The sequence below is a fragment of the Vigna unguiculata genome, chromosome 10 (assembly GCF_037176805.1).
Source record: "Vigna unguiculata cultivar grain cowpea cultivar isolate G323 ecotype 2 chromosome 10, ASM3717680v1, whole genome shotgun sequence".
NCBI lineage: Eukaryota > Viridiplantae > Streptophyta > Magnoliopsida > Fabales > Fabaceae > Vigna > Vigna unguiculata.
This window is the reverse complement of record NC_140801.1, coordinates 50,621,073-50,640,747: the sequence shown is the minus strand read 5'-3', so window position 1 is coordinate 50,640,747 and position 19,675 is coordinate 50,621,073. Positions and strand designations below refer to the sequence as shown.

Here is a 19,675-nt window from a genome sequence, read left to right as displayed (position 1 = left end):
ATCTCAAAACAAAACCTATACATATTATATTCGTGAAATGAGGGCTAAATTTGGTTTAGTCTTTAAAAACATTGGCGCGTGAATGTGAATGAAAACTGTGAGGGTGAAGTTGACGCGACTTGAATCCACGAGACGCAGCGTAAACGAAGAAGGGTTTTAGCCGAACCTCACCATTACCTTCCCGCGCAGAGTGAGGGTTTAAGCTCACTCACTTACTCACTCACCTCAAATTCTCAATTTTCAATGGAAGAAGAAATGGCGATGGACACTTCACCGAATCCCGGTGATAGTTTCTTCGATCCTCAGAATCTCTCTTCGCGACAGCAGTTCCGCAGATACGGGTATCGTATTTCATTCTCTCGATTGAAACTAGTGTCATTCTCTGATTAACGAATTATTAACTTCATTCTTCGTTAATCACATTTTAACAAATTGCCGTATGTTTTACTTTTATTTCGGAGACGCCGGGGTTTTGTGCAATTAGGGTTTATGCCTCTCACCAGTCGAGCAGGTTTAAGTTGAGTTTGTTAATTAGAAAAAAAGGGGCAAAAAGTTCACATCAATAGTTCGTGTCGAAAGTTTTTTCGAATCTGAACACTTGAAATAGTTTTAGTTGTTTTGGGATTTGTCTGGGCAAGTTTCTTTGTACGACTTCCAGGAGAGAAAGGGGAAGAAAAAAAATGGAAATGTACTTCTCCATAAATTAAAATTAGTTTGCATACACTAAGATGTAGCTCTCTCTCATCAAACTTTTTCTAAATTTTGCATTTAAACTTGTTGATAGACTAATTTTAGCCTACGGACAAGTTCGTCTAAACATCGGGATAGCCAAACAGTGAGGTTAGTGTTGAAGTATTGACTAGAGGAAAGCTTATAATGACGCTCTGATATTGTCTTGAGTAATGACTGGGATAGAGTTGGCAGGGAGAAGGACGACTGCATGTTATGAAGCTGTTAAATTCGCCTACATTTGTTGTGGTTTCATCTCTTGAGTAATCGAACTGCATTTTTTGTATTGTGGAGGGTTGGTGTGTGAAATGTTATATGGAACCATCGGAATTTTTTTGGATATAGAATGCATTATATAAACTATATGATTTTTTCTCAAAGAAGTGGCTATTCAACTACAGCTCCTTTGGGGCTGACCACCATTTAAAACACTTAGAGAACATGGTGATTTAATCTATTGCTTCATCTTTACGTCTTTTCTAGCTGCAAAATGTTGTCCTGCTTGGATTTTAATGTATTCTGTAAACTTGTGTCAATTTTTTATAATGCAATTTTTGCAGGAAGAGGCACTCAAGTTCAGGTGCTTCAATCCCACTGGACAACTCGGCTTCCAAGTTGAGTGAAACTGGGTTGTTATATGATGGCCAAAGCATCCATAGTCCTACTAATGCAGCACTTGTTCTTGAAAATATTAAGCAAGAGGTTGAGAGTTTTGATACTGATTACTTGGAAGAGAAGACACCATATTCCACTAGGAGGAGGTTGTCCACTGACGTTCCTGGTGTCCCTGGTGTGGATGCTGGTTTTGATTCTGTACGCCACTCATTAAAGGCTTGTAAGACAGAGGGTGACACATTGGGAGATGGTGCGGATACAATATTTACTTTGTTTGCGTCTCTTCTTGATTCTTCGTTACAAGGTAATGCAAGTATGTTTTTATTTATGTACCCTAGTACCTGGATAAAATTATTTCATTCATCTTCATTTTCTCATTTCTGTAAATGTGGATACAAAATTATTGCTTTGAAGCTTGAAATTCCAAATAAGGGAGCCTTTTTTTTTTTTTATCTTTTGCTCTTATTTGTTTGGAATCTGCTGGAGCATAGTGGCTGATACCAAGATGAACACTATTTCTTTCTCTGTTAATAATTAAACTTTGTATTATTAACAAAGTAAAAGTAAAGCTCGCCTGTTTATTTCCTGGGCATTTTAGTTGCTCCCATTTCTCCTTGGAGAAGAATGAATTTTATTGGTGCAAATGCAATTTTTTGTTATCATTCTGTACCCAAAAAAGAAGAAGAAATTGTGTAATTTTTATTGTATTTTTATTTTACAGGACTGATGCCTATTGCTGATCTAATACTAAGAGTCGAGAATGCATGTCGAAATGTTTCAGAGTCTATAAGGTTTGTTTGCTATTAGACAACATAAATATTTGCATATGAAACTGTAAGCAATATTTTTACTTAATTTTTATATAAAGCTCTATGACATGTGTTCTTGTTGTCTTGGGGATCGATGGATGGACTTCATTCTTTTTTCATTTTACATTGTTGTATACTTTGTTATTTTCTTATTTATTTATTATGGTTAGTTTGTTTACTGTGGTTCTCTTCAGAATCTATGCATATTCGTTCAAGATTTGTTTTTAACTGAATTTGTTGAGAAACCAGAGAGCTCTTTTTGGTGGTCTTGTTTTATTGGATTTGGCTGTTTTTGTTGTTTGGTTGAAGGTTTTAAGATTTCCTGCCCTCCATCTCTTTGCCCATCTTCCTCTATTTTAATAGTGTTCTCTCTCTCTCTCTCTACATATATATATATATATATATATATATATATATATATATATATATATATATAATTTAGGAATTATGTTAGTTTTTACTTCCTGTTGATGCCTTGGACTGGTTAGGAACTGTCTTTCGGTATCTACCTTTACTTATTTAGTTTATGATGCTGCCAAGTTACTATTGTAAATTGTGACATTTTTATTAATTCTATATAGAGACATAATAAAAACTATGAATTTCTCTGGAGTTACTGATGATTGTATATTCAGTGTTATATTTAATTTTTATAGCTATAACATCTAGCTAGTCTCAGATAATTTGCTGATCTATTAGGTAGTTATAGTTGGTAGTCATCACAGTTGCCAGCCTCTTCTAATCTTAGCTGGTAATTGTTGGTTACCAGTAGCATGCATAAATATCTGTGTGATTTCCATCTGGTTTTCTCAAGTTTATACAGAGAAGTAGGGATTTATTCTGAGATGCATTTAGGAAGATTTTCATTACTCATAAAAATTAGTTCATAGATTTAATGTTGTTAAATAACTCTTGTGGGTGCGACCATAATGCTATAACAAGGTGTTTTTCAACCCCTCCACTATAGATATTTTGTGAAGGGAGGCCCAGTACAGCTGTGCCATAGATGACATGTTTATTAGTTGAAATTTTGTCCTTCTGCCATATTCCACCATTGATAGCCTCCTTGCACAATGTGGCTCATATTTTACATTTTTCTTCCTAAAAGATCACATTTTAATCTATACCATATAACTGAAAGTTATAGGGGATGTTTGAATAAGAAAAATATTTTTCTATGCATAAGTTACTACTGTTCCTTTGCAAGATTAGAATTTTTTCTGTTTGTAAATTTGAGGTGAACATAGGGTATAGAAATATGTTGCTTGTTAAAACTTCCAGAAACTAGGATATTAACTGTTATTACTCTCGTATTAGAGCTATTGTTATTTTTGTAGTGTTTAAAAACATGGATGATATTCAGTAGTATTGGATTTTTTGTTTTTGTTAACTTGATGTGTAAACTCATCTTTACTTATTAAAGAGGAGGTTTGTTGTGATTGATGCACACTTCTTTGGTTAGCTGTCTCGGCTGTTTTAGAAGGACTCTTGTTCTCATTCTGAATGTGTTTCTCTTTCTTTCCCTAATGAATTCTTAAATAAAAATATTATTGGAAATCTCATATCAACTTGAGATATGACCAAATTATAGTATATAATCAGGTGTTACCCTTAGCTTATAAGTCGGTTTTATGAAGTTGAGTTACATTTAAAATTCACTTTCAAAGGTGATATCAAAACCCATCTAAGCAAGATCTATTAGATCCATCGTATCACCCGCTATTTTACTACCCACAAATATTTAGTCCCATGCTCGCAATGTTCCGTTCTCAGTGCAAGAGAGTGTTGGAAATCCCATTTTGGCTAGAATTATGAATAAATTATAATGTATGAGTGGGTTTATAAGCTGATTTGATAAAGTTAAGTTAAACTTAAAGTTACTTGTTAAGAAATATGAATGAAAAATGAGAATTAAATTGAACTTTTAAACTACACTGAATAGTGTATAGACCAGAGAAGTATAGTACGAGTACTTGTTAATTGCAAAAAAACTTTGATTTTAATATTATTGTGGCCTTTCTGTTGTAGGTATGGTTTGAATGTAAGGCATCGTGTTGTTGAGGACAAATTGATGAGGCAGAAGGCTCAACTTTTGCTTGATGAGGCGGCAACATGGTCTCTCTTGTGGTTCCTCTATGGGAAAGGAAATATATCTCAAACAAACCATATATTTTTGGGGTTTTAAGTATCTATTGTGTCTCTAACCTATGTTGTGTTTTTACTTTTGGTTATATAAATCTATTTCCTTAAATCAGTTCATTCACTGACAGTGTTCTTTTTTACTGAATCAACTCGTTCGATGATTAGGCTTCCCATTTGATTATGATAATTTTGAATTTGAAATATAAGGAAAACTCAATGTGGTATTTAATGATATCTTCATCTTGATCTTGAGATATAATTTGCTTGTTGGGAGAGCCTATTCTATTTATCACTAGCTCACTACTAACTAGATAAAGAATTCCAAAGTTTTCTCCAAAGGAAATAATTCCCCCCATATATATATATATATATATATATATAAATAGTCTGTAAGTTCCTTTAAATACTTGCTATATTGTTATAGGAGAGACATGAAATTGAGTGGCTCTACAGCCATAGTTCATTTTCCCACAAGTTAATTGCGGCCTTGTCTTTGGATTTTTTTTATGTTTTTTTTTTCTGATAGTGTTTTTTTATATTTCAGTGACTGAAGAACTATCTAAAGATCAAATACTGGTAATACTTGTGTGATTCTACTTTATTTAACTGCCTCTAGGAATGGGCTTATTTAAATTTACTAACTTATCACAGGTGTCGGGAACCTCACATGTGGTGGCTTGTGAGTTTGTTGCGGAGGATCATACAGCTCAATTATGCCTTCGGATAGTCCAATGGTTAGAAGGTTTAGCTTCCAAAGCACTTGACTTGGAAGCGAAGGTAGCTTTTGGATATTTCTGCATGGAATTTTGCTTTTTTCACTTATAATATTTTTTATTTTTATTTTCAATTTTGTTGGACACACTAACGATGAAATTTTTTTTACACTATCATGTAATAATGGATTATCATATAATTGATAATTCTTGACTTTTGTAATAATTATTTAAAAAAACCATATGTATTGATAATTTCTTATTGGTCAACAGAATAATTTTTTACTATAATGTTGTATCAAAATTGAACACTTTTACTTTTTAAATGATTCCATGAATAAAAGTGTAATCGTCCTTAGTATTGTAGGGTGCTATTTTTATTAATAAAAGTTAGGCAGTGAACAAGAAAGGATAATTTGGGAGAGGTGAAGATATTAAGTCAAGAAACAATGTGTTCACCTGATTGGATAGAGAAACCCTTGAAAAAGCAAGTATTCCACTTCATGCAAATGCACTAAAGAATTATTAGTTAAATAACAAACGTCAGCATAAATAAAACTTTGGTTCCCTGTATTTGTGAAGAAATACAAGTGTTCATAAACTATGATTGTTAGATTAACTTTGGAGATTCCGGCATATAGTTAGATTATAATACATTGGTGGATTCAAATTTCACTTATCAATTGAATTTGTTAGGTTGAGTTATGCTTAAAACTTACACTTTCTTAGATGTTATCAGGACCTATTTTAGCGAGGTTTGTTATTCATGTTGTGTGGACAATCCATAAATATTTAGATGTTATTAGGTTGCTAGGGGACAATCCATTAATATTTAGATGTTATTAGGTTGCTAGCAGACAATCTATAAATATTTATTCTCATGTGAGATGTTCAGTTCTTGACACGGTAGAGTGTGTTGAAGATCCAATATTGATTAGATATATGACCAAATTATAGTAAATAAGTAGGTAAACCTTTTGTGAGTGAGCTATCTCTAAAACCCACATTTTCTAAGAGTTATCATTGCCTCACTATTGTAAATTAAACTAAAAGTTCGATGATGTGGCAGACATTACTTGCTATAAAAGAAAAAAATTAATTGGTGGCTCAAGTTATGGTTAGTATAGAATTGGAAGTCATTTTGTTTTTTGATTAGGTATACAGAAATCACCTTTTGATACACTGTTAGCTTGTAGCTTTGTTGGAAGTCCACCTTTCAAGTGAAAGTCAACTATCTCCATTTAATAGTTTATATTGTTTTACTTTATTTGCATAAATATCACTGTTTGATTAAACATTAACTGTTTTGGATTCTTCCTATATTCATGCAGGTGCGTGGATCTCATGTGGGTAGTTATCTCCCTAACTGTGGAGTTTGGCATCATACTCAACGTTACCTGAAGAGAGGAACTCTTGACATGAATGTTGTTCATCACTTGGACTTTGACGCCCCAACTCGTGAAAATGCTATTCTTTTACCTGATGACAAGGTATTGGACAATCGTTGCTTGCAATTCTTTTGCACCTTTAACTTGGTTCTGCCTATGATCTATACTAATGGATATGCTTATTTATTTGTCTTGTATATTACTAGCTTTTGACTGTTCCTTCAGAAATTTAATTGCGCTTATGTTCATTGTTAGTTCATAAACAAATTGCTTTCTTAAGCAATCTGCATTCCATATTTTTAATAACTGTACTGACAACTCAGCAAACTTATGCTAGGTTTGGGTAGTATCTGTTATATTGTAATTTTTAATACATGGATTTTTTATTTGTTAATTCAATTATGCTGTACTAAAAACACTCACCCTTTTATTGGTAACAAATCCCTGAAGGAAAGCTTTTGTAGCTATAAATTATGTCAGATGTAAAATATATGATAAGCAGTTCATGTTGTCTAGTAATTGATCTGAAGCCTTTTGTATCAATAGCTTCAGCTGCTGCTATTGCTGATGTTTCAATAACATCAACTGAATTTTCATCTTTTAACAAGGTAGGAACTTGATTAAGCTGTTGATTGAAAGAATTTGATCACCAGCTAAAATTTGGTCATGTACATGATCAAATCTGAGTGTAGACTTCTCCGAACTAGAACCATCTGTAATTTGTCAAGTTTTTTGTTGATATCCTCCAATGAATCAGCCACAAGAAATCTCTTCAATCCTTCAATTTTTGTTGGTCTGTGTAAGAGAAGCTACCCTTTGATTCACATCAAAGAGATCTTGAATGTTAGTAGCAAAAATATCCTATACCTTTTTCCAAAAAAGAGTGTGTCTTAAAGGATTTGAGTATCTCTAAGATCTCGTTTTTAACTAATTTCCGTAAAACATCACACCACTGAGGTTTATATTCATTCGGCACAACACTAACTTTCTTTTCCAAATGATCACATCCTTGACCAAGGGACCATTACTCCATGGACGAAACCTAGGATAACAAGTTCTTCTAGTTGAGTTTTGTAATGGTAATAGTAGGAGTTGCACAAAAGGAAGTGGAGACAATGGAAACCATTCCAGGGAACAGAGAGCCACAAACAGATTTGAGGAGAGAGGGTTAAAACGCTATGCTGTGAGGAGATAGCCTTGATCGACTGTCCATGTTACTACATCCAGGAAGACAAGGGCCAAAATGAGCCCAGGAGATGCTGGCAAGACTAATGATAGAATATTCTATTTTATACTAGGTTGTAATTTCCTAATTATTGATGATGACATAGAATAGTGAGGGTGCGTGCACTCTCCTAGTTGGTTAGTTCACAATGTAGTATGTCAATGATGTTTTGTTTGTTTGATACAGAAACAAGATGAATCTCTTCTAGAAGATGTGTGGACTCTTTTAAGGGCTGGAAGGCTAGAAGAGGCTTGTGGACTTTGCCGGTCTGCTGGACAGGTGACCATAACTTTGACCCTGATAAGTTTATGGACTTCATTAGTCTATGCTTCACATTTTAGCATCTTGTTATTTTGGCAGCCATGGAGAGCTTCTTCTCTTTACCCATTTGGAGGCTTGAACCAGTTTCCTTCTGTTGAAGTTCTGGTCAAGAATGGTAAAAATAGAACTTTGCAAGCTGTTGAATTTGAAAGTGGTATTGGTCATCAGTGGCATCTTTGGAAATGGGCTTCATATTGTGCATCAGAGGTAGGGTTCTGTGTTTGCACTGATCAACCAATCTTCTTTGTTGTTTTATTGATGTTTGTGCTACCTGTGTTTTGGCATCTTCCTCCCCAAATTTTTACTTAAAAGTTTGATTATTGGAAATGGAATTTTTTATGCCTAATCTGCTCTCTTGGGTAAAGCTTGTATATATCTGAATCGGTTCTTCCTAAAAAATTCGTTGGACATGATTGGAATTTCACATCATAAGGCCTGATTGATAAAGTACGATAACTTTTAACGCTATATAGCATTTGATGTATCATTTTAGAAGGTATTGTGTCGTATGAGATAATAGGATGATATTTTATTATGATGATTATAGAAACATTGGACAGGAAAATAATTATTTTTTTTATAAAATTGCTTTTACCTTTTTTATTAAGAGACAAAAATATTTTTTATTTAAAGTATACGAATTGAATTTTGTAATTTTGCTTAGAAATAGACTGTGGACATTCAATAATAAAAAATTATACTCTGGTGGATACTGATACTCACAAAATTTTAAAAAGAATATAGATCCCATAGTTATTGACAGCCTGGCTGGTTTGAAGAAATATTATTAGATCATGCTGAATATGTTAGCCAAATAATCCTTAACATTTTGGGAATGAATGTAATATGAGTGTATAAGATATCTTCAAAATAAACTTTCTTCCCTCCCTTTTTTCACCATTTTTTCCGTGCTGTCAACTTTTTAGATTTTAGGTTCTTTTTACCATTTCATGAAGTTATTTCATTATTATGACATTTTCAAACTATTTTTGGTTCATTGAAAATGAAAACCTCCTAATTGCACTTTTGTTTTCCAGAAAATAGCAGAGCAAGGAGGGAAATGTGAAGCAGCTGTATATGCAGCCCAGTGTAGCAACCTTAAACGGATGCTTCCACTCTGCAATGACTGGGAGGTCTCTCTCTCTCTCTCTCTCTTATAATTGTTGTGGAAGTTTCTTGTCTTTCATCCATAGATATCGAGAATATGCATTCTAGGAGCATACTGGCATGCCATGGCACCATCATGGGACTAAAAACAAGCTACTTTGCTGTAACAATTCATTAAACTGGTGTTTAGTCCTTTAACGTAGTTATCAATCCCATATAGTGGTGCGTAGCAGTTGACCCCTAAAATGCTTTAGCAGGATAGTAGAATGCTACTGTTGCAAATCGGACAGAGTCAAGACATATAACACACATATAAATGCTAAACAAGCAGTATATTCTAAATTTGAAGACATGTTTGTAAGAATAAGAGGTGCTGGATAATAATCATGAGAGGTGGTGAATTCTTACAAATGGGATAACATTGCATGACCTGCTGTTATTTGTTGTAAATACATATTCTGTTGTTTTACTTTTTATTCTCTATGAATGACTCTATATCCTCCAAGTTTCTCTTGCATTCTCTTCTGTTCATATTAAGGATTTTCTTATTTTACTTTCTATAAAAGAATTGAGAAACAAACTATGGGGAATATTTGAAGTTTTTATAGGACATTAATACTTCTGGGTGGGTGCATCAACTTGGCTGATATGGATTTTGATCCCCACTAAACATGTCTGAGTGGCAGGATTTAAATCGGTTAGAGTTTGGGTGAAATATGCCTACGTGATAGACATAGTTAATCTTTGAATGATAGATTCTAATGTGTTTCACTCATATGTGAATCTGAAGAACTGTTTTGTTTAGTTTTTTCCATTGCATTATCATTGTTGGAAGCCTTATTTACAGTGTAACACCTAACGTTGCAGTCAGCATGCTGGGCAATGGCAAAGTCTTGGCTAGATGTGCAAGTGGACTTGGAAATCACTCGTTCACAGCCAGGGGGAGTTGATCAACTTAGAACATTTGGAGATGTAATTGATGGAAGCCCTGGACGTGTCGATGCTTCTTTTGAGCCTTCTAATGGACCTGAAAATTGGCCAATTCAAGTTTTGAATCAACAACCTCGACAGCTCTCATCTCTTCTTCAAAAACTTCATTCAGGGTAGTTGTGTAATTCTTTTTTCTTTTTAGACTTTGCTATGGTTGTTATATGTTACAAATCTGTTTGCTTTCCGTTTTAGGGAAATGATCCATGAATCTGTTACTAGACAATGCAAGGAGCAACAACGACAAATTCAGGTAATTTTTGTCATTTTTTAAATTGTTTCTGATAGGAAATGGAATGTTTATGTTAGGAGAAAACTTGTGAAAAGGTAGGTAGTCAGTTGTTTAGTTCGTGAGGAGGGTAAGACTTTCTAAGAAAGTCTATATATAGGAGGGTTCCTTGGGTGTGGGGACGTTTTGTGAGATTGTTTTGGGTGTTGTTGAGAGGTTCAGTGTAATCCTGGGGAAAGGGAACATTATCCTTTATAAACTTTCTGTTCTTGTCTCCTAAAAAGCAATAATATGAGGTATATCCAGTAAGCCTGAGGGTACGTTTTTGCTTTTCTGGTTCCTTTTAACCAAGAAACCTAACAGTTTCATATTCAAACATTTCATAAGGGGTATGCAAACTTTGGATTTTTTAATTCCAACTATATTTTAACCTGTGGCTGCTGATGAGAAGATATAGAGCCTTTTACTCAAAGGATGATCTTTAGCTTCCTTTTTAATTTTAATTACATCAAAGAAACTTGGTGGTGCAGACAGAACAATGTTACTTTTTTAATTCTCTTTAACTTACTGTATATTTTTGACAGATGACTTTAATGCTAGGAGACATACCACGCGTACTAGACCTTATATGGTCATGGATAGCTCCTACTGAAGATAATCAGAATGTATTTAGGTAAGTGTTGTTACAGCTCTTTCGGCATTAGATGAAACCTGTTAAAATCTTTATATGAAACAAATTTTTAAAAGTTTTTTCCAATTGCTATCCAAATGGGCCCCTTAATGGAACCTGACAGAGACACATGACAGTAATTCTTTTTCATACATGTATTACTGTAAGAATATCATGTGGGATTACTTGGAGCTTGTAATTGAATAATGGATATATTGTAGAAATATTATGTTTTTTAGTATGAGTATTGAGTTTTATAGGTATAACTCTCCCGAGTAAATATTTCAATTCTATAGTATGATATCTTACTAGTGTGTAGTGTCTAGAAAATTTATTGAAGAGTATTTCAGGAGGGTGACTATGGAATATTTTATTGGATTTGGAGATATGGTATTATAACTGTATACTGGTTTTTGTATTTGTTTGGACCAACTGGATGGAGCCTGAGTTTACCTGGAGTTTCTTTCCTGTTAGAAAGTTTGTTCTATTGATGTGCTCTTTGTGCTTGCTCTGTGTTTTGCTTTATTTAAGTATGTTACCTCTATCTTCGTAGTGTCTGCTTCTCTAAATTACAAAATTTCCTCTTTAAGAAATTAAATAGTAAACTTCCCTACATTCTTTTACTGCATATAAATTACCTTTTGAGCATGTCTAATGTGATTTGTGGGGACCTGCTCCTGTTTTATCTTCCAACAATTTTTCATATATTCAAGATTCACTTGGATTTTTCTCTTAAAATGTCAATCTTTCGCTTTGTCATTCTTCTCAGCCAAACCTCCTTACATCTGAAGTATTGGGATCATGCTTTCATTACTGCAGTTTATCTCATTAATAAATTACCAGCTGCATCTTTGAGTTTTTCTGTACCCATATACATGTCGTTTTAGTATCAATTTTTCATTCAATACACTATCCCTGGGTTGGATCACACTGACCCAAGCCTTTCTTCCTACTGACCCAAGGCTTTCTTCCTCACAACAAAGCATGGGTCTGCTGTTGCACAATGCCATTTTGCAGTGTCCAAAGCAACCACAATGAGCTGCCTTGGAAAACCCAATTCACTACTGCCATCTTACGGGAGCCTATGAAATTACACTGCCGATGGCAGACCTGTGATTGAGCTAGTGTATTTTAGGAGGAAATAGTTGGGCCACGGCTGGATGGGCCCACTTAAGGGTATTTATTTTTATAAACTGTAAATCTCTTAATGGGGATACTGTTGACCAAAAGATTTTATTAGAATAAATGATCTTTAATAGGGTTTATTATTAGGTTCTATGTGCTTTGTGCTGAAACTAGTTCCTAGAAATGTCTTCTAGAATTCTCTTATGTTCATTGTATCTGATGTATCTAAAGATATTATAAATATGAAACTCTCTCTCAGATTCACTTTAAATCTATTTTTATCTCAAGTGATTTTGTGCACTCTCACAGGCCGTGTGGAGATCCTCAAATGATACGATTTGGTGCACATCTGGTCCTTGTGCTTCGATATTTATTAGCTGAGGAAATGAAGGACACCTTCAAGGACAAGATTCTAAGTGTTGGTGATAATATTTTGCACTTGTAAGTAATTTTGTATAATGTTCTTTCTACTCCTTTTCTCTCAAATAATATTACATGGAAGATGGTCACACTATATTTAGACATTACCTTAGCTTTCATGCTTGTTGCATGACTTCCTAGTCTGTAACTTTTGACATAATTTTAAGTATATTGTGTTGTTGAATGAAAATTTAGTTTGTTATATTCATTTATTGGAATTGAAAAACATTAGGTATGCCCTATTTCTCTTTTCAAAGGAGCATGAAGAGTTGGTGGGCATATATGCTTCTCAGCTTGCATGTCACCGTTGCATTGATCTCTTTGTACACATGATGGAGCTTAGGCTGCACAGCAGGTAATATGGACTCATATATTGTTACCCATTCTTTTTTTTCCTTTTGCATTAATCATGTCACCATATTTGTTGTTAATCTAACTTCCTTCTTTTGTTGATGTGGATCTAATCTCTGTTCTTGTTATATGCTTCATGGTGATTCTGTCAGAGTATAATTTGAATATTAACATGAAAGTTCGTAACTGGCAAGTATGGACATTCATGATTTTGGACATCATATTTATCTATTTTTTAAAGTAAGTGTAGACAAAGGGTTCACTACAAGGGAAAAGAAGTACAAAGAAAGAGGGTTGAAGATATTTTTCTAAAGCAGAAAAAAGCAACAGTGAAGAGCATTTAGTCAAAAAGCAAACCTGTCCTTTTCATCATACTTAAATGAAATCACTTAAATAAAACCGTGAGTTGTAACTTCGAGAGGACTGTGAAACAAGCCTGTAAAAAGAGGTGAATGGAAAAAAGTGCTGAATGAGTACGTCACAATCCAAATACACCGAACACTAGTCATCAGTTGTGCCTGTAAAATGTTTGTAATCCTAATATTCTATCAAGGGCAGAAAGTTAACCTGCTTGGTATAATGTAGGGGTGAAGTATTTAGTCTTGGCTAATAGTTGGTTAGCTAGATAAACAAATAGGGGGAATTTGGGAGGGGGGTTGTTCAGGGAATTATGTTAAGTGAACTAAGGAAGCGAACAATTGTGTGAGAGAAATCTTTTGTATTAGAGCAAAGATCTTTCTCCTTTTTGGGTTAATTTTCAGTCAAGCATTAAAATTGTTTTTCCCCACTATTTCCTCGTTGATTTCTAACAACTATGATGTTTGTTTTAATTAAACAGTGTACATGTCAAATACAAGATATTCCTTTCTGCTATGGAATATTTACCATTTTCTTCTCTGGATGATTCCAAGGGAAATTTTGAAGACATTATTGAGAGGTATGTAAGTTGTTGATTTAGAATCTAATCTTTTATGTACATAGGAAGGAAGCTATTCCTTTTCATAATATATTCACTTGGAACAGAATTTTGTTGAGATCGCGAGAGATCAAGGCTGGTAAATACGATAACCTATCAGATGTTGCAGAACAACACAGACTGCAGAGTCTTCAGAAAGCTAAAGTTATCCAATGGCTTTGCTTTACACCACCATCAACAATTACAAATGTCAAAGATGTCAGTAAAAAGCTTCTTGTTCGAGCACTGGTTCATAGGTAAATAATGCATCTACTAAATGTCTCGTCATGAGGTTTTTTTGACAAACTGCGTTTGTGAAAGTTAAGCAATTGAAAGTACTGAAACCTGTCAATGATGTTTGATCTTTCACCTCCAGTTTCTATACAGATGTTTGCAATATCTTGTCTCAATTCTTATTTTGTACTCAACATATGAACCCACCTAGTGAGAAAGATGCCTTTGTTGGAATATTATTCTTTTAATTTTCAAGGTTTATTAAAAGAATCTGATCTTTCCTGTCCTCCTGTCGGCTGTTTTTGTATATAACTTCTATGTCAGAATTTTTAATTCTTCCTTGCATTATTTTCTCTTGCAATTTAGTTTTACCCCTCCTTCTGAGTTTTGCAACCCTTTTCGTCCCTCTCTAGCAACATACTGTTCAGGGAGTTTGCTTTGATTTCTATGTGGAGAGTGCCAGCAATGCCGATAGGTGCCCACACAGTACTTGGCTTTCTTGCTGAACCCTTAAAACAGCTTGCAGAAACTCTTGAGACCTCTGAGGATTATAATGTTTTTGAGGATCTGAGGGAGTTCCAAGACTGGGTATGCCAAACTAAGCTTTCATACTTTAATTTTTGGAACGTCAATCCCATAATTTCTGACTTGATTGTAGCACTTAACATTTATATTTGTCCTACATTCAACTAGCGTGAGTATTACTCTTGTGATGCAACCTACCGGAATTGGCTTAAAATTGAAGTGGAGAATGCAGAGGTTCCAGTCACTGAACTATCACTAGAGGAAAAGGAAAGGTCCATTTCCGCTGCCAAGGAAACACTGAATGCATCCCTTTCATTGCTACAAAGTGAGTTAGTTCACAACCTTGTTAAAAAATCTAATGTTTTAGCAATATATTTGATTGTGAAACTTCTGCTCATGTTTCAAAATTATTTAGTACATTGACATTTTAATAGACTTGTAATTCTCCTTTATGTAGGAAAAGAGACACCTTGGTTGGCTTCAACTGATCGTATGTATGAATCAGCTGAACCAGTTTTCCTTGAACTTCATGCAACAGCAATGCTCTGCCTGCCATCTGGAGAGTGTTTGTGTCCAGATGCTACGGTTTGTACTACACTTACGAGTGCTCTCTACTCTTCAGCTGGTGACGAGGTTGTCTTAAATCGACAATTAATGGTATGTTTTTTCAACCATTGACAGCTTAAGCCAGCAAATATACTGTTGTTTCGTGAACCATTTATTCCTGTTTGAATGCTTAAGCCAACAAATATGCTTTTGTTTCTTGAACCATTTATTTCAAAAGAGAAGTTACATGCTTTGCCCCTGTATTTTCTGGGAATCTTTAAGTGTGTAATGAGCCCCTATAATTTAAAAACAAATGTTTGTTTCAAGAACAGCAGAAAATACTTAAGAGCAAATCATTTAATTCAAAGATTTTCTTGGGTCCAAAAATTAAATTTGCTTAATATGTCTCTAATTGATGAATGGTGTACCTTGCAATGATAATTATTATATGGACTGGCGTTGTCAAGCTTCCCTTGTTCTCTTGGATAACTGTTATATTGACTGGCTTTTCCATGTTTACGATCTATTAATTTTGCAGGTGAATGTTTCCATATCTTCAAGGGACAGTTATTGTGTTGATATTGTTCTTCGCTGCATAGCTATTGCTAGTGATGGACTTGAACCGCATGAGCTCAATGATGGTGGTATTCTTGGCACCATCCTGGCTTCTGGTTTCAAAGGTAGAAATTTTATTAAATAACGGCTAGCTTTCATGAACTATAAGGTGTCACCTGTCATTAAAATCCCTCCCCTATCTTGATATCATACAGTGAATTAAGGGAGTTTTCCAAATAAATATGCAAAGACATTTAAGTTAGATTAATCTATTGATTGATCTTCAGTTGTGGAGTCCTTATCTTAAAGTTGGGTTAAAGCTTTGCGATTTCTCGTTTTCTTACTATTTTTTTATTCACTTTATTCCTTTTTAAGTGTAATTATTTTGCACAAATTTAAAAAATTTAATTGATAGCCTTATTTATATAAATTATCTACTAAATTTATTAATATGCCTATTTTAATTAATATATCATTACTCTTATTAAACATAGCTTTTATTGGTGCATTTAAATTGAAATTGAAATATTCAAAGCGTGTGAGTAAATAGTTAATGATAGGTACAATAGTGGTTTATATTTGGTCTGGTTTTAATTTTAGATTTGTCTATAATTTATTTTTTTTATGGTAAGTGCGTGATGGATTATTTGTGAAGCAATAGATTAGTGTTTGCCAGCTGTAGTTAGTTATTCTAGCTGTCTTATATGTTACAGGAAGAACTGCTTGTCTCTACTATAAAAAATACTTGACAATTTTGTTGAGTGGTTCTGAAAATAAAATCAAATAAGAGAACCTTCTTCTCTTTCAATTTTCAGTTTCTCTAAACTCGTTAGTGTGTAGAATAACTAATAAAATATAATTGAAAAAATAGTGATTAATATTATCTAGGATTTTAAAACCACATAGAAATATGATTTTTTTTTTCTTCCGAAACCTTAATTGAAAAGTAACTGTAGTGTTTTGGTTGGGAATCCCTTCCTGTGACATCGACCTTATGTAATTCAGTACACACCTAGAATTTGGAATTTCTAAAAATTATTAAACCCTGTCTTGGTCTGCTCTATACTTGTTTTTATCAAGAGCCAGTCCATAACATGGTATTTGAAGCCTTTTTGTTGACCAGATAATCAGTAGCGTGACTTCGCTGTTACTTCCATTCTACATTGTTGACAAAGAATGGTACGCTGGGTCTTTGTTTTCATGTTCCAAGCCTAAGAAGCTGTTCCGTGAAAGGTTTTGTAAGAAATATAAAAACCATTCTTGGGATAAACTGCCTAAACACCTATAGGCTTAAAGCTTTCAGGATTAGGCGGTCATTGAGAGAAATTTAAAATATAAGTGTTTTCTGATTTGAAATTTATTGTTATAAGACTATTATTGTTATATTTGTTTCTTCCATGGAATATAATACTGGATCATACCATTTTTAAGCTTGAGTTACAATCAGAGACCTGTGACAAATGGGTAGAACATCCTGTAACTTTATTTCCTTATCACAGGTGAGCTTCCTCGGTTTCAAGCTGGAGTTACAATGGAGATATCCCGTTTGGATGCTTGGTATTCTGACAAAGATGGCACCTTAGAGTGCCCGGCAACCTACATAGTGAAAGGACTTTGTCGTAGGTGCTGCCTTCCAGAAGTCATTCTTCGTTGCATGCAAGTAAGTCAACAGATTGTACTGACGTATATATTTACATTTTTTGTGGATGTAAACTGCTAAAACTCAAACTGAACTGTTGATCATTTTTCCAATGGGAGTTCATTGAATCACTCGGGAGTAATTAATCAAATGGGTATCATTAATTAGTTGAGTAGTCAATTGTTTCTAGATAAAATATGTTCACAGTGATTTATATTTTTTTAACTTTTTTTGGAATTTTCAGAGTTTTATTATTTTCAACTTCTGTCTTACCAACAGGTCTCTGTTTCTCTAATGGGGTCGGGAGTCGTGCCTGACTGTCATGATACTTTGATAGAGCTGGTTGGCGGTCCGGAAACTGACTTTCTTCACTTGTTTAGTCAACAACAATTACAGGCAAGATTATAGTTTCATGATTCTCAAAGAAACGTTAGGCTCTATGCTTTAAACTTCATCCTTCGTCTATTAGCCTCTTTTATGTTTGCGCGGATTCATGAGACCTAGTTATATGGTTTTCATTATTGGCTATACTATAGCGCACAGGAGTAACTGAGGAAGACAGACAAGACATTTTTTGCCATTTTTTAATGTTACTTAGACGCCCATTTTAATATTAAAAGTATGAAAAAAATGAAATTGACTTCTAGCTCATAGAACTTGTTATTGACTTTTCGTCAATTTCATTATCACATGGTGCCATAAGTTGCTTAGAAATAACGACATAACACCTAGTTGTCCATTCCGTATATTTCTATCTAGATATGTAAGCCATTGAGCCACTGGATTATATGTACATGAAAAATATTAGAGCTGGTATGTTAGTTGCAACTAAAAATAGCTCTTATTTTGTCAATTTAAGCCTGACTGGATGTTTTTATCTTTTCACTTGTAGGAGTTTTTATTGTTTGAGAGGGAATACTCAATCTTCAAAATGGAAATTACAGAGGAATGATTACTGACCCTTGAGCTGAGCTTTGTTCGGTGCTTTTCTGGAGCTACAAATTTTTAAAGGATGAACTGCCCTATAAACGCTTACACTTTCTTGTTTATGTAGTTATTAATTTGCTTTAGGAAGAAAGAGCGAGGATGAACAGTGTATCGGGAATTTTGCTTTTTGCCCAGTTCTTAAATTGTTAAAAAAATCCTCTTGTATATAATTTGTATTATTTCAATCAGTCTTTTGTTTTATATATATATCATCATTGTTCTCCTTTCCGCATTGCTTGGTGGTCTTTTATTTGCTTAATATTTATACAAAAAAGAAGGGTCATTTGTATTGATGTTAAGTTTCTTACAAAATAACGATGGTTCTCTTTATATGGAGGAAGAAAAGAAATAAAGTTGTGAAACATGAGATGATAAACAGCCTATAACAAATCTAATACAATACTGACACCTTCTGCAAACTTACGCTTTGATTGTTTCAAGTCGTGTATTATTCACAAATTTGAAAGGTGAGTGAATGTTTAATTTGTATCCAATGATTTGTTGAGAAATGTGGAGTTGATTTGCGGAGAAAGTGAAAAACTGGTTTCTCTACATGTGAGAAGACAGAAGGGGAAAGACTTTTCCGAATGTGTCCTTCATTTCCATGACAAAGTTGATGAAGCAAAGGCTCATCAGCAATGCGGTGATGCCTGGTCTCTTGGTGACAATAGTCGCTGTTGATTGAGATTGTAATGCGCCTCTCACCATGTCGTAGAGATGCAAAGATCGTGAGGGAAGGGAAAGAGTGGTGTCAGAGAAAGAATCGATTCGCCCAAACATAATTGATTCTTTGAACATAGAATCGATTCCGGTGGGGTGAATTGGCCGTGGAGTGGTTGGGGATGGAACTTAGAGGCTTGTCGGAGGAGGTGTGGTAGGCAGCAATGAAGATCTTGAAGGCTGTTAGAGAGAGGTGGAATCAAAGAGGGTGGCAGCGAGTTGGACGAGTGGAGAAGAGAGGTCGGCGGCGGAAGAAAGGGTGGAAGATTTTGGAGACATTATGGTGAGTGGCGGCGGCGGCGACGGCGGCGGCGACGTTGTTTCTCTCTGGAAATGACCCAAGGAGAGGTCCTGCAGAGATTAGCCATTGCGGAAGAACAGAGAGAATGAAAAGAAAACACGAAGAGAAGAGGCGAGTGAAGAGTAGGACCACATACATTCACGAAATCACTTTTCTATTCTTTCTTTATCCATACCTTTGAAATGTAGGTTTAACATGTAATTTTGAATTAATTACATAGATTAAAACGACTCTTTAAATTAATCTTACATATTTTATTTTAATTTAACTTCAACTGATTAAATTAATTATACAAATTAAAACTTTTTCTTCTATTTTAACTGGTCACTTGCATCTTATTTTAAATTAATTTCATATACTAATTTTTTTTAAACTATTCAAT

General features: G+C 34.3%; 1 protein-coding gene across 1 annotated transcript; it reads left to right on the top strand.

Moving 5' to 3' along the window:
* Positions 1-58: 58 nt before the first annotated feature.
* On the top strand, positions 59-18,479 carry LOC114167086 (nuclear pore complex protein). The gene is made up of 24 exons (XM_028052024.2): positions 59-341; positions 1,290-1,648; positions 2,066-2,135; positions 4,182-4,297; positions 4,840-4,871; positions 4,947-5,072; positions 6,340-6,498; positions 7,808-7,900; positions 7,982-8,149; positions 8,980-9,075; positions 9,917-10,152; positions 10,232-10,289; positions 10,850-10,938; positions 12,370-12,501; positions 12,713-12,835; positions 13,670-13,768; positions 13,855-14,043; positions 14,434-14,608; positions 14,714-14,870; positions 15,003-15,202; positions 15,630-15,771; positions 17,146-17,306; positions 17,565-17,681; positions 18,178-18,479. Exons 1-24 carry the CDS (start codon positions 244-246, stop codon positions 18,235-18,237), a joined length of 3,255 nt encoding a protein of 1,084 aa, XP_027907825.2. The 5' UTR covers positions 59-243; the 3' UTR covers positions 18,238-18,479.
* The last annotated feature ends 1,196 nt before the right edge of the window (positions 18,480-19,675 follow it).